Source organism: Gopherus evgoodei, unplaced genomic scaffold, assembly GCF_007399415.2.
Source record: "Gopherus evgoodei ecotype Sinaloan lineage unplaced genomic scaffold, rGopEvg1_v1.p scaffold_65_arrow_ctg1, whole genome shotgun sequence".
In the NCBI taxonomy this organism is placed as follows: domain Eukaryota; kingdom Metazoa; phylum Chordata; order Testudines; family Testudinidae; genus Gopherus; species Gopherus evgoodei.
Genome location: NW_022060086.1, coordinates 657,915 through 685,175, shown reverse-complemented (window position 1 = coordinate 685,175; position 27,261 = coordinate 657,915). Strand labels below are relative to the sequence as shown.

Sequence of the window (27,261 nt, the reverse complement as noted above, 5' to 3'; positions counted from 1 at the left end):
ATACTGGCACTAGAAAAGGTTCAGAAAAGGGCAATTAAAATGATTAGCGGTTTGGAGAGGGTCCCATATGAGGAAAGATTAAAGAGGCTAGGACTCTTCAGTTTGGAAAAGAGAAGACTAAGGGGGGATATGTTAAAGGTATATAAAATCATGAGTGATGTAGAGAAAGTGGATAAGGAAAAGTTATTTACTTATTCCCATAATACAAGAACTAGGGGTCACCAAAAGTAATTAATAGGCAGCAGGTTTAAAACAAATAAAAGGAAGTTCTTCTTCACGCAGCACATAGTCAACTTTTGGAACTCTTTACCTGAGGAGGTTGTAAAGGCTAGGACTATAACACCGTTTAAAAGGGAATTGGATAAATTCATAGTGGTTAAGTCCATAAATGGCTATTAGCCAGGATGGGTAAGGAATGGCAGGATGGCTGTCCCTAGCCTCTGTTTGTCAGAGGATGGAGATGGATGGCAGGATGGATGGCAGGAGAGAGATCACTTGATCATTGCCTGTTAGGTTCACTCCCTCTGGCACCCCGGGCATTGGCCACTATCGATAGACAGATACTGGGCTAGATGGACCTTTGGTCTGATGGCTGTTCTTATGTTCTTATCTGAGCATCTAGAATGTATTTATCTTCCCGACGCCTATTATAGACCTGTGAAGAGGCTCAGAGACAGCCAATGGATTCCCCATGGTCACACATGGCCAGAGAATCATACCGAGCTTTCTAAAGTCACAGAGCAGTGCCCAGACCACAGGACCAGCCTTCCAGCCATCTGCGCAGTGACAGGCCCAGCTGGGTTCTCTGCTAAGCCAGCCCTTTGCTGTAGAGCATGTGGATGGCAAGGACCCAGTTACAGTGGTTTGATTCGCTGGACTGTTCGCTTCCCGGCTGCAGCAGAGTTTAGAGCAGCCTGGGGGATGAGCTTCACTCCGACTGGGAAGTAAAAGCTTTCAAGAGCACAGTCCACTCTGCCCAAGTTCCTGCACATGGCTGCCACGCCAGAGTGCCCCCAGGCATCCATGACACTCAGCCAGGCATACTTAAAACAAGCCCCCTTTGTGGTGTTTCATTAATCCAATCTTCTCCAAAACACAAACTCTCCTACCCACCCCCTTCACTCAGGAACCCCCCATCACCGTGCTTGCTGGGATCAGCATTGGTTCAGGCTTGATGCAATCCCTGCTCCTCCCCTTCCCCTGAGTCCTTACCCCCTGCTCCTCCTCTTCCCCCAAGTCCCTGCCCCCTGCTCCTCCCCTTCCCCCGAGTCTCTGCCCCCTGCTTCTCCCATTCTCCCGAGTCCCTGCCCCCTGCTCCTCCCCTTCCCCTGAGTATCTGCCCCCTGCTCCTCCCCTTCCCCCGAGTCTCTGCCCCCTGCTTCTCCCATTCTCCCGAGTCCCTGCCCCCTGCTCCTCCCCTTCCCCTGAGTATCTGCCCCCTGCTCCTCCCCTTCTCCTGAGTCCCTGCCCCCCGCTTCTCCCCTTCTCCTGATTCCCTGCCTCCCGCTCCTCCCCATCCAGATTCCTTGCCCCCTGCTCCTCCCCTTCTCCTGAGTCCCTGCCCCCTGCTCCTCCTCTTCCCCCGAGTCCCTCCCTCCTGCTCCTCCCCTTCCCTGAGTCCCTGCCCCCTGCTCCTCCCGTGCCCCCGAGTCCCTGCCCTATGCTCCTCTCCTTCCCCTGAGTCCCCACCCCCTGCTCCTCCCCTTCCCCGAGTCTTTGCCCCCTTCTCCTCCTCTCCCCCTGAGTCCCCGACCCCTGCTCCTCCCCTTCTCCTGCGTCCCTGCCCCCTGCTCCTCCCCATCCCGAGTCTATGCCACTCTCTCCTCCCCTTCCCCTGAGTCTCTGCCCCCTGTTCCTCCCCTTCCCTTGAGTCCCTGCCCCTGCTCTTCCTCTCCCCCCGAGTCCCTGCCCCCTGCTCCTTCTCTTCCCCTGAGTCCCTGCCCCTGCTCCTCCCCATCCCCTGAGTCTCTGCCCCCTGCTCCTTCCCTTCCCCCGAGTCCCTGCCCCCTGCTCCTCCCCAGCCCCTGAGTCCCTGCCCCTAGCTTCTTCCCTTCCCCTGAGTCCTGCCCCCTGCTCTTCCTCTCCCCCTGAGTCCTGCCCCCTGCTCCTCCTCTTCCCCTGAGTCCCTGTCTCCTGCTCCTCCCCTTCCCCTGAGTCTCTGCCCCCCACTCCTCCCCATCCCCTGCGATAAAAATCATATCCAGACTCCTCACACAGAGTACCATAAAGAGACTGTAGTAACTACTGACACGAGTGTCGCCACAGGCCACCTTCACCACAGCTATGTACTCGCAGTACGAGTGGGGGATGATGTTGGTTCTGCAATATGGCCATTGCCTTGTGAGGAAGAGATAGAGCAGTATGAACATGATGCCACCCAACACCAAGGCCAGTCTGATCTTGGCCACAACAGGGTATGTCAGGATGGTGGAATGTCTCAGGGGACTGCAGATGGCCACGTAGCGATCAAGTGCCATGGCCACGAAGATCCCAGACTCCATCACTAAGATGCAGTGAATGAAGTACATCTGGGTGAGGCAGGCACTGAAATCGATCTCCCTGGAACTGAACCAAAAGATGCTCAGCGTTTTGGGCAGGGTGGATGTGGACAGGACCAGGTCGGTGATGGCCAGCATGGAAAGGAAATAGTACTTGTGCTCATGGAGGTTTGGTTCCGTCTTCACAATGAACAGGATGATGAAGTTCCCCAAGACAGCTATGAAGTACATGGTGCAGAAGGGGATGGAGAACCAGACATGGGCAGCCTCCAGGCCAGGAATGCCCTGCAGGATGAAGGTGGAGGGGTTGGTGCAGTCGGTTTTATTAGAATCTGACATGGAGTAAGGGAGAAGTTGTTCAACTCTGAGGCGTTCCCAGGGCCCAGGATGATGGTCGCAGTAGAAAACCCTGGATGCAGAGACAGTGATAATATGAGCCACTTCTTGCACTACTGGATACTTTTCTCATGGGTGAAACAGATTGGTTGTTCTTGGCACACATTTTCATTTTTCAGATAAATGAATTATGAATAATTGACCCTACTAATGCCAATTCCATATCTGATGGTCCTCCATGCAGCAATAATTTCTACATGTTGTGGTCTGGGAAACCTTAATAAGCACCAGTAGGAAACACAAGTGTGGATACTTGTTATCCCTCATTCATCCTTAATGCAATGAAAGCCAGGCTAGAAAGTCATTGCTATTCCCCCATGTACCGGGTTGCTCAACATCTGAAATTGTAAAAAAAAAAAGAAAGAAAGAAAGAAAGAAAAAGAAAGAAAAGGAAAAAGCTTTCCCAATCCATGTATCAAGGGGAATCATTCCAGCTAGAACCACCTCAGGGAAAAGACCAGGGTGTCATTGATAGCTGTTCCGTGGAAACACCTGCTCGTTCACAGCCAAAACAAAGAAAATGTTCAGATGCCCAAAGAATGGGATGGAGAACAACCTCCTCTGGAAACGCACTCACTTTTGATCACCCAGTCTCTATAAAGGATATAGCAGATAGAAAAAGGATTTCTGAAACAGGCTGTGAGAATGGAGGAGGCTGTCATATTTAATATTTTGAGATATACCTATCTCATAGAACTGGAAGGGATGCCAAAAGGTCAATCAAGTCCAGCCCCTTGCCTTCACTAGCAGGACCAAGTACTGATTTTGCCCCGGATCCCTAAGTGGCCCCCTCAAGGACTGAGCTCACAACCCTCGGTTTAGCAGGCCAATGCTCAAACCACTGAGCTATTCCTGAGCAAACAGACAGAAAATTCTGGGACTGTTTAGTTTAGAGAAGCCACAAAGAAGGGGGCATATGATAGAGGAGAACAAAATAACAGAATAGAACTGATTACATTCAAATGAACAAACAGAGAACAGCTCCCAACCAGTAATATCTATAGATAATTAGTGCTTCAAAAGGGCTAATTCCTCAAAGATGACAAATTATCCACAGAACTGACTGGGAGGAAAAAATATTCAGAAAAACAGGAAGGAAAATCGGAAGTTCTTTAAGAAGAGTTTATAGATAGCTAACAAGCCACAATTCCACAGTCAAGAAAGTGAAGATCTCATATCAGATGAGCTGATGAAATACTTCCTAGACCATTAGCAGTTAAGGAGGATGTTAAGCAGCATCTGTAGTAGAACCTGAGAGTTATGAACACCAGAAACATAAACTATTTAAAATTAAAGGGAAAGTTTTTTTAAAGGATATGAGAAGTTAGGAAAAAATGGAAAATCTGGCATGGGATTAGCTAACAAAAAGTCTAAGAATATAATTGATGCAAGTCACCAACAGGGTTATGGAAACAGGTCTTGCCAAATAAGTTTTCATCCTTTAATGACTGTACACAATTGGTTGACAAAGGGAACTGTACATGTACAATAGACTTCAATGTCTCTGAGGTATTTGATGTAGTCGGGGAAACTATCAGATAAAAACACTATCCAATATCAGCAGAGCAGATGTAAAATAGGCTAAAAACTGGCTAACTAACAGATCTCAGGAAGCAGTTGTCAATGGGGTATTGCAGGGAATGAGGATGTTTTTAGTACAGTTCTGCAGGTCCTATGCTATTCAATATTTTCACCAATGATATGGAAGCAAATAGAAAATCACTGCAGATAAAAGAGCAGGGGATCCAAAACTGGCAGAGTGGTTACAGTGAGGTAGTCAGGGCAGACACAGATGTTTTAATACAGTCAAATGCAAAGTTATCATCTCAGAACAGGGAATTCAGGAATGACCCATAGACTCAATCACTGTATTATGGAGTTGAGGGACCCTGAAAAGGATTTAGGGGTCAGTGTGGACAACCAACTCATCGTAATGGTGAGCTGGAGCAGGGGAAGGATTTTACTTCTGTATATGGCATTGGTGAAACAAAATGCATTCATTTCCGGCTTCCACATTTCAAAATTTGAAAATTTGGAGAACATTCAGAAAAGAGCCACAAAAAGGATTGGAGGTTTCAGAAAATGCCGGCCAGCGAGGGACTTAAAGAGCTTCATCTATTTATCTTATCAAAAAGATGATCAAATGGAGAATTTCATGGGGAGAAAACCATGGGTAATAACGGGCTCTATAATATAGAGGAGAAAGGCAGAGCAAAGCCTAAGCGAGATAAATTTCAGTTGGAAATAAAGGCCAAGTGTTTAGCACTGAGGTTGATTAACCATAAGGACAAACAGCAAAGGGAAGTGATGGATTCTCCAGGTATCCATGTCTGCAGATCCAGACTGGATGCATTTCTGGAAGATCTGCTTGAGGGCTTGTCTACATTTCAAATGCTACAGCAGCACTGCCATGCCATCAGCGTAGGTAATCAACCTCCGTGAGCAGTGGTAGCTAGGTTGACCTCATAGTGGGATCTACACCCAGGACCGGCTCCAGGGGTTTTGCCGCCCCAAGCAGCCAAAAAAAAAAAAAAAAAAAAAAGCTGCAATCGCGATCTGTGGCAATTCAGCGGGAGGTCATTGCCGCCTAACAGCTGAAAATGCCGTCCCGCTCTGGAGTTGCCGCCCTAAGCATCTGCTTGATAAGCTGGTGCCTAGAGCTGGCCCTGTCTACACTGGTGTTAGGTTGATATATCTACATGTCTTGCGGGAGTGGATTTATTTGCTATTGCAAAGAAAGAAAATAAAGTTTTAGGTTGCATTAACAACATGCAAATCTCCAGAGGTGACAGTATTCCTCTACTCAGCGCTCGTTAGGCATCAGCTGGAGTATTGTGTCCAGTTTCGGTCACCAATGTATAGGAAGGATCTAGAGAAATTAGAAAGGATGCAAAGGCGAGAGACAAAGATGATCAAAGAGATGGAATGCAAGCCACATGAGTAAAGGCTGAAGGAACTGGGTATGTTTAGTTTGGAAAAGAAGAGATTGAGCAGGGGCATGAGAGAAGTCTTCAGATATTTGAAAGGTTGCCATAAAAAAGATGGAGAAAAGTTGTTCTCTCTTGCCACAGAGGCAAGACAAGAGTCAACGGGTTCAAACTACAACAGAACAGATTTAGATGAAATCTCAGGAAAAACTTCCTAACTGTAAGACAAGGAGGACAATGGAACAGACGTGGAAGCTCCTTCGCTAGAAGTTTTCCAAAGAAGGTTGGATACTCATCGGTCCTGGATGGTTTTGAAAAAACAAATCCTGCATCTTGGCAAGGGGTTAGACTAGATGACCCTTGCCGTCCCTTCTCATCCAGTGGCTCTATGATTCTATGAGGTGAAATTATACTGTAGACTAGTCTTAGTCAAAGACAAGTCTTTGGCCTTAATAGAGGGGAAACTGGGTGAAATGTAACACCCTGTATTATACAGTAGGTAATACAGGATGATCTACTGGTGCCTTCTGATCATGAAGTCTATGAATTTGTTGATAAATAAACTAGATCACGCATTTATATTTACTCTAACTCACTGTTAGGATATAGATATTCAGGCCTGCCTGCAAAGGCCTATATTTTAAGAAATTTGCTGTATCTGTGTAAGGGCCTTCTCTCCCTGTGATAGTCTGATGACTTGCTCTTAGGCTAAAGCCTTTGGCCAAGCAGCAGAGGCAGCCGTAAGCTGGGAAATGAACGGTCACATCCTCGCATTCCCAACCAGTAAGGCAATCTGAGGCTGTTAGGAAGGGGATCTGATCTATCACCTCCAGGAAAAGGGAAGAGCCTAGAAGGTGTAAAAGGAAAAAGTGACTGGGGGGAAGCTGTTCTAGATTTGATTTTAACAAATAGGGAGGAACTCGTTGATAATTTGAATGTGGAAGGCAGCTTGGGTGAAAGTGATCATGAAATCATAGAGTTCACAGTTCTAAAGAGGGGTAGAAAGGAGTATAGCAAAATAGAGACAATGGATTTCAGGAAGGTGGATTTTGATGTAACCCTTCTGCCCCTCTGAGTTGGCAGCAACAAGGGGCGGGTTCAGTATCCAGGGGTTCCAATTCCATAACGCAATGCAAAACCGGCTCGAGCCCCCACCCAATGACCTGGGACACTTACATACCACACCCCCCGGGCGCCTCTAGGAGGCAATACTTCCCCTCTCGCAAGCACGGAATCTGAATGTAGCAGAATCCTATTAATAAAGGAGGAAAACAATGTGGTATCACGTTGGAGAAACACCACAAACAGGATTATAACACAAACCATAAGCAAAAAACCCACCTCCAAGTACATTTGGCAATGTCCTTTCCCCCTTAGGGTCTTAAGTCCTATCACCCCAAAGTCCAACAACCCGAAAGTCTCTGGTCAGTGCCACCCCAGAGTTTTACCCCTCCAGCCTGGGTGGAAATGGGGAGGGCACACTGTCATAAACAGATAGCTAAGGGTTAATGTCTCTTTCACCTGGAGCACCTGACCAGAGGACCAATCAGGAAACCGGATTTTTTCAACTTTGGGTGGAGGGAATTGTGTGTCTGAGGTCTTTGTTTTCTGGCTGCCTGCTTTCTCTGAGCTTTGGAGAAGTAGTTCTGTTTTCTAATCTTCTGTTTCTAAGTGTAAGGACCAAGAGATCAGATAGTAAGTTATATGGTTTCTTTTCTTTGATATTTGCATGAATATAAGTGCTGGAGTGCTTTGATTTGTATTCTTTTTGAATAAGGCTGTTTATTCAATATTCTTTTAAGCAATTGACCCTGTATTCGTCATCTTAATATAGAGAGACCATTTGTATTTTTTCTTTCTTTTTTATATAAAGCTTTCTTTTAAGACCTGTTGGAGTTTTTCTTTACTTCAGGGAAATTGAGTCTGTACTCACCAGGGAATTGGTGGGAGGAAGAAATCAGGGAAGATCTGTGTGTGTTGAAGTGGCTAGCCTGATTTTGCATTCCCTCTGGGTGAAGAGGAAAGTACTTTTTGTTCCAGGACTGGGAACAGAGAGGGGGAGTCACTCTGTTTGGATTCACAGAGCTTGTGTCTGTGTATCTCTCCAGGAGCACATGGAGGGGGGAAGGGAAAAAGGATTATTTCCCTTTGTTGTGAGACTCAAGGGATTTGGGTCTTGGGGTCCCCAGGGAAGGTTTTACAGGGGGACCAGAGTGCCCCAAAACACTCTAATTTTTTGGGTGGTGGCAGCAAGTACCAGGTCCAAGCTGGTAGCTAAGCTTGGAGGTTTTCATGCTAACCCCCATATTTTGGACGCTAAGGTCCAAATCTGGGACTAAGGTTATGATATGGTGTAGCAGCGGGTGGGATATAGACAGAACCCAGAAGCCAGTAGGAATATTATATTTTTCTTTTCTCTGCTAAGGGCTTTTTAGCAGAGAGGAACAGTTGGTTTTAAAAGGGAACCAGAAAGAATTTTTTTTTTCTGCTCTCTCTGGCAGTTTGTGGCTTGCATGTTAAGCAAGAAGCCATTTACCAGACTGTTAAGGGTCTTTTGTCACACAATAGCACTCCCATTGAGAGTCATACCAGCACTATATAAATGCAAATAAAGTGGTTTTTCAGGTTTACTTGACATTGAAGATTAGCTAAAGGCACTGTTGCTAGGCAGACTTCAGGAGGCAACAGAGAACCTGCAGTTCAGAGGATAAACACCGGAGGGCACCCCAACACAAGAAAACAGGAATCATGCCTTCTAAGGCAAAAATTAAGGCCGAAGAGCAATTCAAAGAAGCTGAACACAGGCGACAAATGGAGATGAAAGAAAGAGAATACAAATCAAAGCACTCCAGCACTTATATTCATGCAAATACCAAAGAAAAGAAACCATATAACTTACTATCTGATCTCTTGGTCCTTACACTTAGAAACAGAAGATTAGAAAACAGAACTACTTCTCCAAAGCTCAGAGAAAGCAGGCAGCCAGAAAACAAAGACCTCAGACACACAATTCCCTCCACCCAAAGTTGAAAAAATCCGGTTTCCTGATTGGTCCTCTGGTCAGGTGCTCCAGGTGAAAGAGACATTAACCCTTAGCTATCTGTTTATGACATGCACACAGACAGCTGCAGCGGCACAGGAGCCAGCCAACAGAGCTGCTAACAGGGGAGTTTCAGTGGGAGTTCTGTTGGAGGAGCAGGTTTTTGTAGTTTGTGGATTGTATTGTGGAGTTTGTGTGTGTGTGCAGGCTGCTAGGGACCGTGTGCTGGGAGCGAGGCTGAGCCCTGAGTTGGGGGTGGGGCTTACCTGATTAGGGGTCCTATATAAGGAGCCAGGCACTCAGGCAGCGGCACAGACAGCTGCAGCGGCGCAGGAGCCAGCCAACAGAGCTGCTAACAGGGGAGTTCCAGTGGGAGTTTCCAGGGGAGACCAAGGCAGAGAAACCAGGAAGTCAGACAAGGGAAGGGGCAGGGGTCTGCCAGCAGCCGGGTGCTTGTTGGTGGCCTGTGGTGCAGTGTGAGGCATGGATTGCCAGGCACAGAGTTGGAAGAGTATGATGGAGGCAGAGGCAGCAGGTAGAGACACACTGAGGATGACCGGATGCGGTAGCTGTGGCATGTACATGGTTCTGGAAGGGGCACCTGAAAGCAGTTTTGTCTGCATGAAGTGCCACCTGATAGAGCTGCTGGAGGAAAAGGTAAGGGGACTGGAGATGCAGGTGGAAACTCTGGCTGAGTTTAGAAGGGGATTTGAGCAGATGATGGATCACAGACATGATGACGCACAGGGGACAAGCTCAGACGAGTGGATAGAAGCAGTACCAAAGAACTCTGAGGAGGGGCTGCTGGGTGAGGAAAGTGGATGGTGGAAGCATGTGACTAGGAGAACCAGGCAGAGGAAAAGACGGGCCAGCGATGGAGAAATAGAACTCAGGAAGAGGTTTGCTGAGTTGGAAAATGAAGATGGAGCACAGCAGGCTGCTGAAGGAGAGAGGGCAAGGAAAAAGAGACGAGCAGCTAGTCCTGCAGAAGGAGGGGAGGAGTCAATGGAGGTGACACCAAGTATGAGCCCTAGGAGGATTGTAAGGGCGAATACAAATCGAGAGGACTTGCGGCCAGCTGGTGTGGGGGATAGACCGGAGAATCACACTGTCGTCAGGAAAAGGCAAGTCTACGTGATTGGAGACTCTTTACTGAGAAGAATAGACAGGCCTGTAACTAGACCTGATCGGGAGAACAGAAGGGTGTGCTGTCTGCCAGGGGCTAAGACACAGGATGTGGACCTGAGGCTGAATAGGATCCTAGCAGGAGCGGGAAAGAATCCGTTGATTGTCCTTCATGTGGGAACGAATGATACGGCTAGTTACTCGCTGGACTGTATCAAGGAGGACTATACCAGACTGGGGAAGACGCTCAAAGAAATCGAGGCTCAGGTGATCTTCAGTGGGATTCTGCCGGTTCCTAGAGCGGGGCGACGAAGGAGTGACAAGATTATGGCGATCAACACATGGCTCAGGCATTGGTGTTATAAGGAGGGCTTTGGGATGTACAGTCATTGGGAAGCGTTTACGGATAGAAAACTGTTCGCTCAGGATGGACTTCATCTAAGTAAGGAGGGAAATAGAATTCTAGGATGGAGGCTCGCCTACCTCATCAAGAAAGCTTTAAACTAGGAAGTTGGGGGAGATGGTTGGGAGATGTTCAGGAGATCTCCACGCCAGAATATAACCTGGAGAGGGAAGTAAACAAAGTGAGAGGGGATACCCTTGCAGACCAAAGAATTGATCCAAGGAGCAATAGTGGAGTAGGAACCAGATTAACGGGTGATGCTGGTGGTAGAAGGTCTGTGCACGACAGGGGAAAGAATGTGACTGACGCCAAACGCCAAAAATTAAAATGTCTGTACACTAATGTTAGGAGCCTAGGTAACAAGATGGAGGAATTGGAGTTACTGGTGCAGGAAGTGAAACCTGATAATATAGGGATAACAGAAACCTGGTGGAATAGTACTCATGACTGGAGTACAGGTATTGAAGGCTATGTGCTGTTTAGAAAAGACAGGAAGAAAGGCAAAGGTGGTGGAGTAGCCTTGTACATCAATGATGAGATTAACTGTAATGAAATAAGAAGCGATGGAATGGATAAGACAGAGTCTGTCTGGGCAAAAATCACACTGGGTAAAAAAGCAACTAGAGCCTCCCCTGAGATAGTGCTTGGAGTGTGCTATAGACCACCGGGATTTGATTTGGAGATGGATAGAGACCTCTTTAATGTCTTTAATGAAGTAAACACAAAGGGGAAATGTGTGATTATGGGAGACTTCAAATTCCCGGATATAGATTGGAGGACGAGTGCTTGCAAGAATAATAGGGGTCAGATTTTTCTGGATGTGATAGCGGATGGATTTCTTCATCAAGTAGTTGAAGTACCTACGAGAGGGGATGCCATTTTAGATTTGGTTTTGGTGAGCAGTGAGGACCTCATAGAAGAAATGGTGGTAGGGGACAACCTTGGTTCGAGTGATAATGAGCTGATTCAGTTCAAACTAGATGGAAGGATAAACAAATGTAGATCTGGGATTAGGGTTTTTGACTTCTTGAGGGCTAATTTTAAAGAGTTAAGGAAATTAGTTAGGGAAGTGGATTGGACGGAGGAACTTGTGGATTTAAATGCGGAGGAAGCCTGGAATTACTTTAAGTCGCAGCTGCGGAAATTGTCGGAAGCCTGCATCCCAAGAAAGGGGAAAAAGACCATGGGCAGGAGTTGTAGGCCAAGCTGTATGAGCAAGCAACTCAGAGAGGGGATTAGGAAAAAGCAGAAAGCTTACAGGGAGTGGAAGAAAGGCGGGATTAGCAAGGGAAGCTACCTTGGTGAGGTCAGAACATGTAGGGATAAAGTGAGGAAGGCTAAAAGTCGCATTGAACTGGACCTTGCAAAGGGAATCAAAACCAATAGTAAAAGGTTCTACAGCCACATAAATAAGAAGAAAACAAAGAAAGAAGAAGTGGGGCCGCTATACACTGAGGATGGAATGGAGGTTAAGGATAACCTAGGCATGGCCCAATATCTAAATAAGTACTTTGCCTCAGTTTTTAATAAGACTAGTGAGGAGTTTAGCGATGATGGAGGGATGATAAACGGGAATGTGGATATGGAGGTGGATATTACCGCAACTGAGGTAGAGGCCAAACTTGAACAGCTTAATGGGACAAAATCGGAGGGCCCGGACAATCTCCACCCGAGGATATTAAAGGAACTGGCGCGTGAAATTGCGAGCCCGTTAGCGAGAATTTTTAAGCAATCGATAAACTCGGGGATTGTGCCGTACGACTGGAGAATTGCTAACGTAGTTCCTATTTTTAAGAAAGGGAATAAAAGTGATCCGGGTAATTATAGGCCTGTTAGCTTGATGTCTGTAGTATGTAAGGTCTTGGAAAAAATTTTAAGGGAGAAAGTAGTTAAGGACATAGAGGTCAATGGTAATTGGGACGAATTGCAACATGGATTTACTAAAGGTAGATCGTGCCAAACCAATCTGATCTCCTTCTTTGAGAAGGTGACGGATTACTTAGATAAAGGAAATGCGGTAGATCTAATTTACCTCGATTTCAGTAAGGCGTTTGACACGGTTCCACATGGGGAACTGTTAGTTAAATTGGAAAAGATGGGGATGAATATGAAAGTTGTAAGGTGGATAAGGAACTGGTTAAAGGGGAGACTCCAGCGGGTCGTATTGAAGGGTGAACTGTCAGGCTGGAAAGAGGTTACTAGTGGAGTCCCTCAAGGATCGGTTTTGGGACCGATCTTATTTAACCTTTTTATTAATGACCTTGGCACAAAGAGCGGGAATGTGCTAATAAAGTCTGCGGATGACACAAAGCTGGGGGGTATTGCTAACACAGAGAAGGACAGGGATACTATTCAGGAAGATCTGGACCACCTTGTAAACTGGAGTAATAGTAATAGGATGAAATACAATAGTGAAAAGTGCAAGGTCATGCACTTAGGGATTAATAATAAGAATTTTAGATATACGTTGGGGACGCATCAGTTGGAAGCGACAGAGGAGGAGAAGGACCTTGGGGTATTGGTTGATAGCAGGATGACTATGAGCCGCCAATGTGATACGGGTGTTAAAAAAGCAAATGCGATTTTAGAATGCATCAGGCGAGGTATTTCCAGCAAGGATAAGGAGGTGTTAGTACCGTTATATAAGGCGCTGGTGAGACCCCATCTGGAATATTGTGTGCAGTTCTGGTGTCCCATGTTCAAGAAGGATGAATTCAAACTGGAACAGGTCCAGAGACGGGCTACTAGGATGATCCGAGGAATGGAAAACCTGCCTTATGAATGGAGACTCAACGAGCTTGGCTTGTTTAGCCTGGCCAAAAGAAGGCTGCGGGGGGATATGCTTGTTCTATATAAATATATCAGGGGGGTTAACGTTAGGGAGGGAGAGGAATTATTTAAGTTTAGTACTAATGTAGGCACGAGGACGAATGGGTACAAACTGGATATTAGGAAGTTTAGACTTGAAATTAGACGAAGGTTTCTAACCATTAGGGGAGTGAAGTTCTGCAAAAGCCTTCCTAGGGAAGTAGTGGGGGCAAAAGACTTATCTAGCTTTAAGACTAAGCTTGATAAGTATATGGAGGGGATGTTATGATAGGATAGTTTAATTTGGGCAAATGATTTTGGATTATCACCAGATAAGTCTGTTCAATGGTCTGCGGGGAGATGTTGGATGGGATGGGAACTGAGTTACTGCAGAGAATTCCTTCTTGGGTGCTGGCTGGTGAGTCTTGCCCACATGCTCAGGGTTTAGCTGATCACCATATTTGGAGTCGGGAAGGAATTTTCCTCCAGGGCAGATTGGCAGGGGCCCTGGAGGTTTTTCGCCTTCCCCTGCAGCGTGGGGCATGGGTCACTTGCTGGTGGATTCTCTGCAGCTTGAGGTCTTCAAACCAATTTTGAGGATTTCAATAACTCAGTCCGGGGTTAGGGGTTGTTATAAAAGTGGATGGGTAGGGTTCTGTCGCCTGCCTTGTGCAGGAGGTCAGACTAGATGATCATATTGGTCCCTTCTGAACTATGAGTCTATGAGTCTATGAGGGTGTTAAGGGGCACCTTACGTGGGCCAGGGCCAACTGCCCCATCTCTCCGTGGAGTTCTTCTGCAGCCTTCACCATGACCAGCTCCACTACACCAGCTCCGCCGCTCCTCCAGCTGACTCGTGAGCCACTCCAGGCATCCCCACAAACCGCTCCACTCTGCTCACTGTTCCATGGGCTGCTCCAACATGCTGCAAACTGCTCCACTCTGCCAGTCGCTTAGCGATAGATCTTCAGGCTCCCCCACTAGTTAACACAGTACTCAGTGATCTCAGCTCAGTAAGCTTAGCTCTTTTAGTGATTTCAGCTCGTAGTAGGGTAGCCCCGGCGCTGGTGCACCATTGGCCCAAAGTGAATTCAGCTCAGCAGCCTCTAGATGGACCCCTAATGGAATCAAAATTAGCTCTACTCTTCAAAAGCAGAGAGAGGAGGATGTGCAATTGGTGTTCCAGGCCCTCAAAAAGGGGCCCATACCATCAGGTACACACACCAGTCCCCAACCTCTCTCATTTCAATGGGTTTTGGCACCTATGTCCCTTGTCTAGCAAGTGCTACTTAATTGATATTGAGACATCTCTGTTATAAAGCAGTCTCATAGTTCCTCATTCACGTAATCAGGGTGACAACTCTTTATTCCTCCTGCCCCAATAACAAAGAAATTGGGGATCCCAGAGCTGTCAAAATAACCATCCCATGCTGCCGTGGGCTATGCTAGGTGGGGTGAGTGTGCCAATGCAAATACCTGTAATTCCTTTCCACATTCCCCATAATTCACCGCCAGATGTCAGGGTAGAGCTCATTCTGACTTTGTTTACATTGGTAAGCTCAGAGAGTTGATAGGTAAGGTCCCATGGGAATCAAGACTGAGGGGATAAACAACTGAGGAGAGTAGGCAGTATTTCAAAGGGACACTATTAAGAGCCCAAAAGCAAGTTATTCTGCGGGATAGGAAAGATAGAAAATGTGACAAAAGACCAGCTTGACTTAACCACGAGATCTTGCATGATCTAAAAAATAAAAAGGAGTCATATAAAAAATGGAAACTAGGACAAATTACAAAGGATGAAAATAGGCAAACAACACAGCAATGCAGGGGCACGATTAGAAAGGCAAAAGCACAAAATGAGCTCAAACTAGCTTTGGGAATAAAGGGAAACAAGACGACTTTTTATCAATACATTAGAAGCAAAAGAAAGACCAAGGACAGGGTGGGCCTTCTGCTCAGTGAGGAGGGAGAAACAGTAACAGGAAAATTGGAAATGGCAGAGATGGTCAATGACTTCTATGTTTTGGTCTTCTCTGAGAAGTCTGAAGGAATGCCTAACATAGTGAATGCTAATGGGAAGGAGGTAGGTTTGGAAAATTAAAAAAAAAAAGTTAAAAACCACTTAGAAAAGTTAGATGCCTGAAAGTTACCAGGGCCTGATGAAATGTATCCTAGAATACTCAAGGAGTTAATAGAGGAGGTATCTGAGCCTCTAGCTATTATCTTTGTAAAAGGACAAACATAGTGCCCATCTATAAAAAGGGAAATAAAAACAACCCAGGAAACTACAGACCAGTTAGTTTAACTTCTGTGCCAGGGAAGATAATGGAGCAAGTAATTAAGGAAATCATCTGCAAACACTTGGAAGGTGGTAAGGTGATGGGGAATAGCCAGCATGGATTTGTAAAGAACAAATCATGTCAAACCAATCTGATAGCTTTCTTTGATAGGATAATGAGTCTTGTGGATAAGGGAGAAGTGGTGGATGTGGTATACCTAGACTTTAGTAAGGCATTTGATATGGTCTCGCATGATATTTTTATCAATAAAGTAGGCAAATACAACTTAGATGGATCTACTATAAGGTGAGTGCATAACTGGCTGGATAACTGTACTCAGAGAGTAGTTATTAATGGTTCCCAATCCTGTCGGAAAGGTATAACAAGTGGGGTTCCGCAGGGGTCTGTTTTGGGATCAGCTCTGTTCAATATCTTCATCAACGACTTAGATGTTGGCATAGAAAGTACGCTTATTAAGTTAGCAGATGATACCAAACTGGGAGGGATTGCAAGGGTCATAGGGTCATAATTCAAAATGATCTGGAGAAATGGTCTGAGGTAAATAGGATGAAGTTTAATAAAGACAAATGCAAAGTGCTCACTTAGGAAGGAACAATCAGTTTCACATACACAGAATGGGAAGAGACTGGTTAGGAAGGAGTACAGCAGTAAGGGATCTAGGAGTCATAGTGGACCACAAGCTAAATATTAGTCAAGTGTGATGCTGTTGCAAAAAAAAAGCAAACATAATTCTGGGATGCATTAACAGGTGTGTTGTGAGCAAGACACAAGAAGTCATTCTTCTGCTTTACTCTGTGCTGGTTAGGCCTCAACTGGAATATTGTGTCCAGTTCTGGGCACCGCATTTCAAGAAAGATGTGGGGAAACTGGAGAAGGTCCAGAGAAGAGCAACAAGAATGATTAACGGTCTTGAGAGTATGATCTATGAAGGAAGGCTGAAATAATTGGGTTTGTTTGATTTGGAAAAGAGAAGACTGAGAGGGGACATGATAGCAGTTTTCAGGTATCTAAAAGAGTGTCATCAGGAGGAGGGAGAAAACTCATTCACCCTAGCCTCTGAGAATAGGACAAGAAGCAATGAACTCAAACTGCAGCAAAGAGGTTTAGGTTGGACATTAGGAAAAAGTTCCTAACTGTCAGGGTGGTTAAAGACTGGAATAAATTGCCTAGGGAGGTTGTGGAATCTCCACCTCTGGAGATATTTAAGAGTAGGTTAGATAAATGTCTGTCAGGAATGGTCTAGACAGTACTTGGTTCTGCCATGAGGGCAGAGGACTGGACTTGATGACCTCTCGAGGTCCCTTCCAGTCCTAGAATCTATGAATCTATGAAATTTAGTTTGATAGTTTTCTGTCTGGTAAGGACTCACTTATCAATAGACAGAGCTGGGAATCCCTTGTGTCCTTATAGATGTAGATGTGAAATCCTCACTTATGTATTGTTTTGTCATTAGAGTTCCCACTTTGCTATTGTTTATTTGCATGGTCTCCGTCTGGTTCTGTGATTGTTTCTGTCTGTTGTATAATTAATTTGTTGGGTGTAAACCAATTAAGGTGGTGGGATATATTTGGTTAGATAATCATGTTATAGTACGTTACGATTGGTTAGTTAAATTTCAGTAAAATTATTGGTTTAGGTATAGCTAAGCAGAACTCAAGTTTTACTATATAGTCTGCGAGTCAATCAGGAAGTAAGAGGGGGAATGGAAACAGGGAATGGGGATGGTGGAATTGGAATTATGTTTCACTAGGGGGGGAATAGGAACAGGAAATGGGAACAGGGACTCAGAAAAGGTTCTGTGGTGTCAGAGCTGGGAAGGGGGACACTGAGGAAGGAAAGTTGAATCATTGCTTACTGGAAGTTCACCCCAATAAACATCAAATTGTTTGCACCTTCGGACTTCGGGTATTGTTGCTCTCTGTTCAGGCGAGAAGGACCAAGGAAGTAAGCAGGTGAAGGAATAAGCCCTCTAACACTCACCACTCACAAACAAGGGAACATTCAATTACACTGAAAGTCTGAACAGATAACACTGGTAAAAGAAAATGTAATGGTTGTGCAGAGCAGAAAGGAGTACAGTCTTACTCCCTATCCCATCACGCCCATGTTGCACTGGGTTTGTCGACCAGGTGAGCTCTTCAGCAAGAGATGGGTACCTGTGAATCTTGAGTTGGAAGTATCTTCCCTGGGAATCCCGTCCCATACTTCTCTCACCCCAGAATCTGTCGCAGCATCCCGCGCCGAGAGCCAACACAGAGCTGTGCACTGTTTATATTACAGCTCTGTGCAATCTCAGTGGAGTTTGCTCAGCCTCAAGGGGAGAAACAGCATCTGGATGGAAATAGGCTGGAGACTGGACACACGCTAGCTAATGTCTCTTTTTCCATGTCTTCACTTCTGTGCTTTTTATCCAGCTTTAGGTGTAAACAGCAATTATAGGACCTTCCCCAAGGGAGATGAGAAATCTTGAGCTCTGTGCTGAGGCCGAGAGGAAGGCTTATGAATCTGAAAATGACATAGCTGGAATGTGATTAATGCAAAAGGTCTTTTGTAACATATCATTGGAAAACTTATAATCTGCTAAATTTCATTTTCCTATTCGTATTCATGTGTAATTCTTATTTCTGAAGTTAGAAATATAGGGTATAAACTTATACTACTAATTTAGTCAGATTAAGTGGAGACCATTCAGGATGGTTCAGAAACAGTGAGTTGTAAATGGCTCATTTACCTGCAAGCCTTCCTGTGTATGTGTGGGCCAGCCGGTGGGTAATGAAGAATGAAGTCTCACAGGGACATGTGACCATGTTGATTGACACTGAAATCCATCTTAAATCTTAAGTATCAGAGGGGTAGCCGTGTTAGTCTGGATCTGTAGAAGCAGCAAAGAGTCCTGTGGCACCTTATAGACTAACAGACGAAGTGGGTATTCACCCACGAAAGCTCATGCTCCAAAACGTCTTTTAGTCTATAAGGTGCCACAGGACTCTTTGCTGCATCTTCAATCTTGTACTTTTCCATTTAGAAGGAGGGGTGGGGCCAAGCACAGACAAAAGATTCCCGCCTTGTGCCACAGCTATAAAAGGGGGGCGGTGCAGGACAAAATGGAGACCAGTCATGAGAAAACCCCTGCTTACCACCTGAGACATCTGCTGGAAATAGCAAGGATTCTACCAGGGGAAAGGATAGTGCCTAGACTAGGAAAGAGCCTAGTCTGTAAATAAACTTATTGGAACATGTTTGAGAGTGAGATATTACCTGTAAGCAGTTTCTTAATGTGTGAGGCTTAGACTTGCGTGTTTTGTTTTATTTTGCTTTGTGACTTACTTTGTTCTGTCTGTTATTACTTGAAACCACTTAAATCCTACTTTTTATACTTAATAAAATCACTTTTTTGTTCATTAATAAGCCCAGAGTAAGTAATTGGTAGCTGGAGGAGGCTGTGCATCTCTCTCCACCAGTGATACAGACGGAGGACATTGTATGAATTTACCCTGAACAAACTATATACAGAGTAAAACAGATTTATTTGCGGTTCAGGCTCTCAGAAAGGCTAAACACTGGGAAAGTCCCTGTTAACTGAGAAGCTCTGGGCCGAGTGAATCTCAGTTTCTGTGAACTGCAGAGGTCCATAATCCAACCTCTGGGTCTGTGCTGAAGCTGAACTGGAGTATCTGGCTCAGCAAGACAAGAGTGGAGGGGCACCCATTCTGGCAGAAGGGTTGTCATCACTGGTACCCCAGTGCATCAAGGGACAGTCTTGAAGGGGTCTCTATTTAATTAGACACCTGAAAACTCTCGGCTTTGGGCAGATAACTTAGCAATTAGCTGACAAGGGCACTGTATCTAATTCCTGTCTAAAAGAAATAACAATAAATAAATATTAGACCAACTTAGCTGTGGTACTAACATTTTCTTACATCTTACATCAAGTCACTTAAGGGACACTGGGGAGTCTTAAAATTTGAATGTATATTCTTACTTTTTTTAGGAACTGAGGAGACAGAGAGACCCCAAGAGGACTCCTGGGTTCTATCTCAGCTCTGGGAGAGGAGAGGGGTCTAATAGATTACAGCAGGGGGCGATAAATCTGCAATCTAAAAAGAACATCAGAATGGCCATAGTGGGTAAAACCAATGGTCCATCGGTCCCAGTATCCTCTTCCAACGATGGCCAATGTCAGGTGCTTCAGAGGGAAAGAACTGAAGAGGTGATCATCAAATCATAGAATCATAGAAGAATCATAGAAGATTAGAGTTGGAAGGGACCTCAGGAGGTTATCCAGTCCTATCCCCTGCTCAAAGCAGGACCAACCCCAACTAAAACATCCCAGCCACAGATTTGTCAAGCTGGACCTTAAAAACCGATAAGGATGGAAAATCCACCACCTCCCTAGGTAACCCATTCCAGTGCTTCACCACCCTCCTAAGGTAAGAGTGTTTCCTAATATCCAACTTAGACCTCCTCCACTGCAATTTGAAACCACTGCGCCTTGTTCTCTTATCTGTCATCATTGAGAACAGCTGAGTGCCATACTCTTTGGATCCCCCGTTCAGATAATTGAAGGTTGCTATCAAATCCCCTCTCACTCTTCTATTTTGCAGACTTAATAAGCCCAGTTCCCTCAGCCTCACCTCGTAAGTCTTTTGCCCCAGCCCCCTTATCATTTTTGTTGCCCTCTGCTGGACTTTCTCCAATTTGTCCACACCCTTTCTGTAGTGGAGGGCCCCCACCTGGACACAGTACTCCAGATGTGGTCTCACCAGTGCTGCATAGAGGAGAATAATCACTTCACTCAATCTGCTCACAATGCTCCCACTAATTCAGCCCAAAATGCCACTAGTCTTCTTGGTAACTAGGGCACACTGCCGACTCATATCCAAATTCTCACCCACTGTAATCCCCAGGTCCTTTTCTGCAGAACTGCTGTTTAGTCCAGCGGTCCCCAGCCTGTGGCAGTGCACGGGATAAATGCCAAGATTCCTATACCATGGACAACATTAACATCTACATTGACTTGATATTAATTGGGTTCCAAACATCGGCAGAGCTTGTATGGATTAAGTAGCTATGTTCTTTGGCTCTAGGCAAGATCACATGAAACATGCAGAAACCATACTGGAAAAACAGATCCAATCCACTATTGTTCTAACCAAGTTTTACCTTGAGTTTTTAAAGAGATTCAATCATGTTACATAACATGACTTTGATGAACCATTTCTGTTATACATTGATACAGATTCTAACCCAATACTAACTCTAGTAAGACAGAACCAAGGATGGACACCTCTTGATATGCAGTCGCTAATGTTTATGTCATTCCTTCCTGCATGAATTTTGCATTGGGGGTGTGACATTATCTAAATGAACTGTGACTGCATAGATCGTTGTTACAACCAAGGTCATAAAGTTGCACCAAATCTTGTAAGGGTAACGTGTTGTATTTCAATGTGTTCGATTCTAAGTAGCACCAGTGAAGCATTTGGCCAGTTTATTGAGAAGGGACTATTCAGTTTAAGTTCCAAATCAAGAAATATTTAACTGACAATGGACCTTAGGATACTTCAATCCACATCTGAGGAGCCTTCCTGGGAACTTTCAGGGTATCATGTGAACAATGGCTGCTCTACCTGTAAATAACTTAGTCATGAATGGACATGTGACTTGCCCATGTGACTCCAAACTCCATCTTGCTGCTGTGATTTTTCACAGTAAGAACAAAGGAGTGTCCTTGCATATGGCAGAGGATATAAAAGGCCCTGGAAACTCCTCCATTTGTTCTTCAATACTGTTTCTAACCTCTGGAGGAACTTTGCTACAAACTGAAGCTCTGAATAAAGGACTGAACGACGCATCCAAATCTGTGGATGTACTCCAGAGACTTGTCTTGAACCAGCAGTTTATTCTACCACTGCCATAAGCCTGAACTAAGAACTTTGAAATTGTTGTATGTATTTGATTCCATTTAACCAATTTTAACTCTCATCTATATTTCTTTCTTTTTATGAATAAACCTTTAGATTTTAGTTTCTAAAAGGATTGGCAACAGCACGATTTGTGGGTGAAATCTGAGTGATATATTGAGCTGGGTCTGGGGCTTGATCCTTTGGGATCAGGAGAATCTTTAATTGGGGACACTGATTTTCGTTACCATTTGTTCATATAAAGAGTGCTATTGGTGGTGATACAAAGGTACTGGTGCATCCAAGGGAATTGCTTGTATGACTTTTCATTAGCCAGTGGGGTGAAACCAAAATCCTCTCTCTTTGGCTGTGACTGCCCTGCTCTAAGCAATTTGTCCTGCACTGATACTCTCAGCATGTCCCCCAAGAACACCCCTTGTTACAGGGGGTACGGCTCTGGCTGGGGGTGAAGACTCAGCAGTAGGGCTGTGGATGAGAGCCTTGGGGTTCAGGCTGCCGGGGGCTGCCAGAGGCTGCGGCAGCGAGAGAGGACTCCCTGCAGCCCTCTCTTGCCACAGCAGCTTGGGGGCAGGGGAGAGGCACTGGACGCCTCTCAATTCCCACAGCAGCTCTAGCTCATCCCCCATTTATGTGATGAAGTAATAAAGAATGCATGAATTTGAAACAACATTGACTTTATTGCCTCTGCAAGCAGAGATCAAAGGGGGGAGGGTTGGACATCCTCCAGCTGCCATGATATTCCAGGCAGGAGTGAATCTCCATTAGACAAAGCTTAAAGAAGAGAATGACCTGGAGTCATTTCCATTTTTGCCCAGGTGCCCCCAGCCGAGCTCACCGAGGCCAGCCAAGAGCACTCACGGGACGACGATGACAGATACCAGTCCTACTGTACCATCTGCCATCCGCAAGGCAAGGGAAGGGGATGCTGCTATGTAGCACTGCAGCACTGCGTCTGCCAGTAGCATCCAGTAGACATACGGTGACATTGAAAAAAGGTGAGAAAAGATTTTTTTCCCTTTGCTTTCATGAGGTGGGGGGAGGAGGGGGCTGACGACATATACCCTGAACCACCCGCGACAATATTTTTGACCCTTCAGGCTTTGGGATCTCAACCAAGAATTCAAATTGCTTTTGGAGAGTGCAGGAACTGTGGGGTAGCTAAAGTAATCAGTCGCCCCACCCTCCGTGAGCGTCCATTTGATTCTTTGGCTCCCTGGTACACTTGTCTCAGCTCCTTAAGTTTCATGCAGCACTCCTTGTTGTGGTCTCTGTCCATCATAGCCTTGGAGAATTTTTCAAATGTTTTGGCATTTCATCTGATAGAACAGATTCATCTCCCCATACAGAGATCAGATTCAGTATCTCCCGTACGGTCCATGCTGGAGCTCTTTTTTGACTCTGGGACTGCATGGTCACCTGTGCTGATCATCGCTCCATGCTGGGCAAACAGGAAATGAAATTCAAAAGTTCACGGGGCTTTTTCTGTCTACCTGACCAGTGCATCTGAATTCAGATTGCTGTCCAGAGCAGTCAAAATGGTGCATTGTGGGATAGCTCCCGGAGGCCAATACTGTCAAATTGCGGCCACACTAACCCTAATTGGAAATGGCAATACCAATTTCAACGTTATTCCCTTCGTCAGTGTGGAGTATAGATATCGATGTTAAGAGCCTTTTATATTGAAATAAAGGGCTTCGTTGTGTAGACGGGTGCAGGATTAATTTGATTTAACGCTGCTAAATTCGAGATAAATTTTTAGAGTAGACCAGGCCTATATCTTATAGAGGAGAGTTTCCTTGCTCAGAAAGTGCACATCTAACCTGGGGGAATTCCAGACCAGCAATGGATACACTTGGGGCTTTAACTGGGCCAGTTTCACAAGGCTGAAAACAACTCTGAGCCAAAGGAGCGGGGAGGAAGAATTGAATCAGAAAAATGTGAATTATAATTGAGACTCTTTTAAAAATCCCTCATTAGATGCCCAGAATGTCACAAAATGTTCAATCAAGAAAGAAGTTTGTGCTGGCTAAAATATCTGACCCCGTTTAGAGGGGAAGTGAAGGTAGGTTTAGAAATTAAATGGAAGGAAGGGGAACTTATGGAATCTATAAAACTGATTAGGGAAGCCAAGGGACACAAGGAGAAATCCATGGCCAAGAGAGTTAAGGACAATAAGAAGGAATATTTAAAATATATTAGGAACAAAAAAAATCCAGACAATGGTATTGGTCTTTACTAGATGAAAATGGTAAAATTATCAATAATAATGTAGAAAATGCAAAAGTATTTGCTAAATATTTCTGTTCTATATTTGGGGAAAGAATAGATGATATAGACTTACCATAAGGTGATGATAACACTTTTTACATTCCACTAGCATCAGGGCTGGCTCTAGGGTTTTTGCCACCTCAATCGGAGCCTCGCTTTCTTCTTCAGTGGCACTTCCATGGCAGGTCCTTCCCTCTGAGAGGAACTGAGGGACCGAGGGATCCACCATCGAATTGCCGCTGAAGACCTGGATGTGCCGCCCCTTCCCTTTGGCCACCCCAAGCACCTGCTTGCTGTGCTGGTGCCTGGAGCCAGCCCCGTCTAGCATCTCAGGAGGATGTTAAAAAGAAGCTACTAAAGTTACACATTTTTAAATCCACAGATTCTGATAACTTGCATCTAAGAGTTTTGAAAGGGCTGGCTGAAGAGCTCAGAAGGCAGTTAATGTTAATTTTCAATTAGTTGGAGAAATGGAGAAGTGCAAGAAGACTGAGACAGTGAATGTTGTACTAATTTTTTAAAAGGGTAAACAGGATAGCACAGATAATTATGGGCCTGTCAATCTGATATATGCCTGGCAAAACGATGGAGCAGCTGATAAAGATAAAGAATTAAAGGAGGGTGTGATGGGCTGGATCACAGAACTCCCCTTGTGAACTGCCAACTTATGTGCTAAGGCTACTTCTGCTCCTGCTTTGCCTGCCAGCTTGGGTCTCCAGTACCCTGTTCTGCTGAGCCAGACACGCCCATCTGCTCCAACACAGACCCAGGGTCTTAACCAAGTGCCCAAAAGCTGCACGCTTAACTAAGCAGCTTACAGAATTGTTCCTGTCTTTAACACTCAGATGCCCAACTCCCAATGGGATCCAAACCTCAAATAAATCCGTTTTACCCTATATAAAGCTTATAAAAGGTAAACACATAAATGTTCGCCTTCTATAACACTGATAGAGAAATATGCACAGCTGTTTGCCCCCCACCACGTATTAATACATACTCTGGATTAATTAATACAGAAAGTAGGATTTAAGTGGTTCCAAGTAGTAACAGAACAAAGTGAATTACCAAGTGAAATAAAATAAAATACACAAATCTAAGCCTAATACAGTAATACAACTGAGTACAGATAAAAATCTCATGCTGAGAGATGTTTCAATAAGTTTCTTTCCCAGCCTGGATGACCTCCTAGTCTGGGCACAGTCCTTTCCCCTGCTACAGCTCTTGTTCCAACTCAAGTGGCAGTTAGGAGATTTCTCATGATGGCTGCTCCCTTTTCTCTGTTCCACCCACTTTTCATAAGGGGGGAATCCTTTGTCCCTCTGGGTTCCCACCTCTCCTTCTCAGTGGAAAAGCACTAAATTAAAGATGGATTCCAATTCAGGTGACATGTTCACATGTCACTGTAAGACGTCATTGTCCATCTGCCAGCACACACATATACAGGAAGACTTACAGGTAAAACAGAGCCATCTGAAGTAAATTGTCCTAGTTAATGAGAGTCATCAAGATTCCAATCCACCATTAATGGCCCACAATTTGCATAATTACAATAGACCCTCAGAGTTATATTTCATATTTCTAGTTTTAGATACAGGAGTTTTGTAAATCTCTCATGGAATCACATCACCGCTAGGTGCCTTTCCAGATTTTATCTGTTTTACATCTTTTTGTACCACATCATGAGTTGTTGGTATAATGAGCTGTGAATCATTAGCCCACTGAGAAATCTCTTCAAGAATGCTGCTGTCAAAAGTTGATGTCTGGTTTAATAAATTGAGAAAATGTTCAGCCCGGCAAAGCACACTGGCATAGCGCCTGCCAGAAATGCATGGCCCACAGACTGCCTTCAGTTCATCCTAGAATGCGTTAAGATCAAGTCTGTTGTCTGTGTCTTGAAGTTTGACTGCTTTCCATGTCCACCAATCCTCTTTCATTTGCTGTATTACATTAGAAGTGTTAGGATATAGATGTTCATGCCTGTCTGCAAATGTCTATACTTTCAGAATTTAGCTGTATTCTTATAACTTAGCTAGTTACAGAAGTATAAAAGAAATGTAATTTGTAGAATGTTTTCTTGTTGCCTTTTATGTCTCTGGCTAGTTTGATCTTCTTTTGTGCCTTGGCCTTTCTAATTTTTCCCCTACAGAATTGTGTTATATACATCCTTTGTCATTTTACCCAGTTTCCACTTTTTGTAGGACATGTTTTTTGGGTTTATTTAGATCATTCAGCATGTCCTGGTTCAGCCAGGGTGGTCTTTTGCCATACTTCCTATCTTTCCTATGCAGTGGGATAGTTTGCTCTTGTGCCCTTAATAATGTCTTTTTGAAAAATACCAACTGTCTTCAATTGTTTTTATTCTTAGACTTGCTTCCCATGGGATCTTACCTATCAACTCTCTGAGTTTGCTAATGTCTGCCTCTTTGAAATCCATTCTCTTTATTTTGCTGTTTTCCCTCCTACCATTCCTTAGAATCATGTATTCTATCATTTCATGATTCCTTTTCCCCAAGCTGCCTTCCACTTTCAAATTCTCAACCAGTTCCTCCTTATTTGTCAAAATCAAATCTAGAACAGCCTCTCCCCAAGTTGCTTCCTCCACTTTTTGGAATAAAAAACTGTCTCCAATATATTCCAAGAACTTGTTGGATAATCTGTGCCCTGCTGTGTTATTTTCTCCACAGGTGTCTGGGTAATTGAAGTCTCCAGTCACCACCAAGTCCTGTGCTTTGGATGATTTTGTTAGTTGTTTAAAAAAAAGCCTCCTCCACCTCTTTTTCCTGGTTTGGCGGTCTCTAGTAGACCCCTACAATGACAGCACCCCTTTTTTTAACCTCTTTTATCCTTACTCAGAGACTTTCCATAAATCTGTCTCCTATTTCCATCTCAACCACAGACCAAGTATATATATATGTTAATATATAAGGCAGCATCTCTTCCTTTTTTCCCTGCCTGTCCTTCCTGAGCAAGCTGTACCCTTCTGCACCAATATTCCAGTCATGCATATTGTCCCACCAAGTCTCTGTGATGCCAACTATGTCACAGTTGTGTTCATTTACTAGCACTATGAGTTCTTTCTGCTTATTCCTCATACTTCTTTCATTAGTATGCAGACATTTCAGTTACTGATTTGATCTCCTCCCCCCAGTTTCTGTCTTGTCTCTCCATGACCCCTGCTATTAGAGCCCATGTTCCCCCCATTTCTGACCCTTCTCCCAGATATCCATGTCTTTTACTTACCCGTAGGCTTGGGTCACCTGCCCCCTTGGAAACCTAATTTAAAGACCTTCTCATTAGGTTAGCCAGTCTATATCCAAATATGCTGTTCCCCTTGCTCAATAGGTGGATCCCATCTCTGCTTAGCAGTCCTTCTTCCTGGAACAGTATCCTGTGGTCAAGGAAGCCGAAGCCTCTTGGTGACACCATCTTTGAAGCCAGACATTCACTCCCAGGATGCATCTGTCTCTGCCCAGGCCCCTACCTTTAACCAGAGAAAACACCACCTGTGCTCCAAACTCCTTCACTTGTACTCTCAGAGCCTTGGGAGTCACTTTAGATCGGCTGAGGGTCAT

At 44.8% G+C, this 27,261-nt stretch overlaps 1 protein-coding gene across 1 annotated transcript; it reads right to left on the bottom strand.

The window, feature by feature from the left end:
- Nucleotides 1–808: 808 nt before the first annotated feature.
- LOC115643633 (olfactory receptor 52N2-like) lies at nucleotides 809–27,261 on the bottom strand. Its single transcript, XM_030547634.1, has 4 exons — nucleotides 27,171–27,261; nucleotides 6,418–6,566; nucleotides 2,223–2,783; nucleotides 809–892 (listed from the first exon to the last, which is right to left on the bottom strand). The coding sequence occupies exons 1-4, from the start codon at nucleotides 27,259–27,261 to the stop codon at nucleotides 809–811; spliced, it is 885 nt and encodes a 294-aa protein (XP_030403494.1).

Bases quoted from the DNA above. Each gene is read 5' to 3' on its own strand.
- LOC115643633 (XM_030547634.1), bottom strand. From the start codon at position 27,261: ATGACCCTCAGCCGATCTAAAGTGACTCCCAAGGCTCTGAGAGTACAA. The intron at 2,784-6,417 runs GTGAGTTAGAGT...TTCATCCTGCAG, and splicing joins TGAATATCTATATCCTAACA to GGCATTCCTGGCCTGGAGGC. The intron at 893-2,222 runs GTACTCTGTGTG...ACTCTGCTGCAG, and splicing joins GTTACTACAGTCTCTTTATG to CCGGGAAGCGAACAGTCCAG.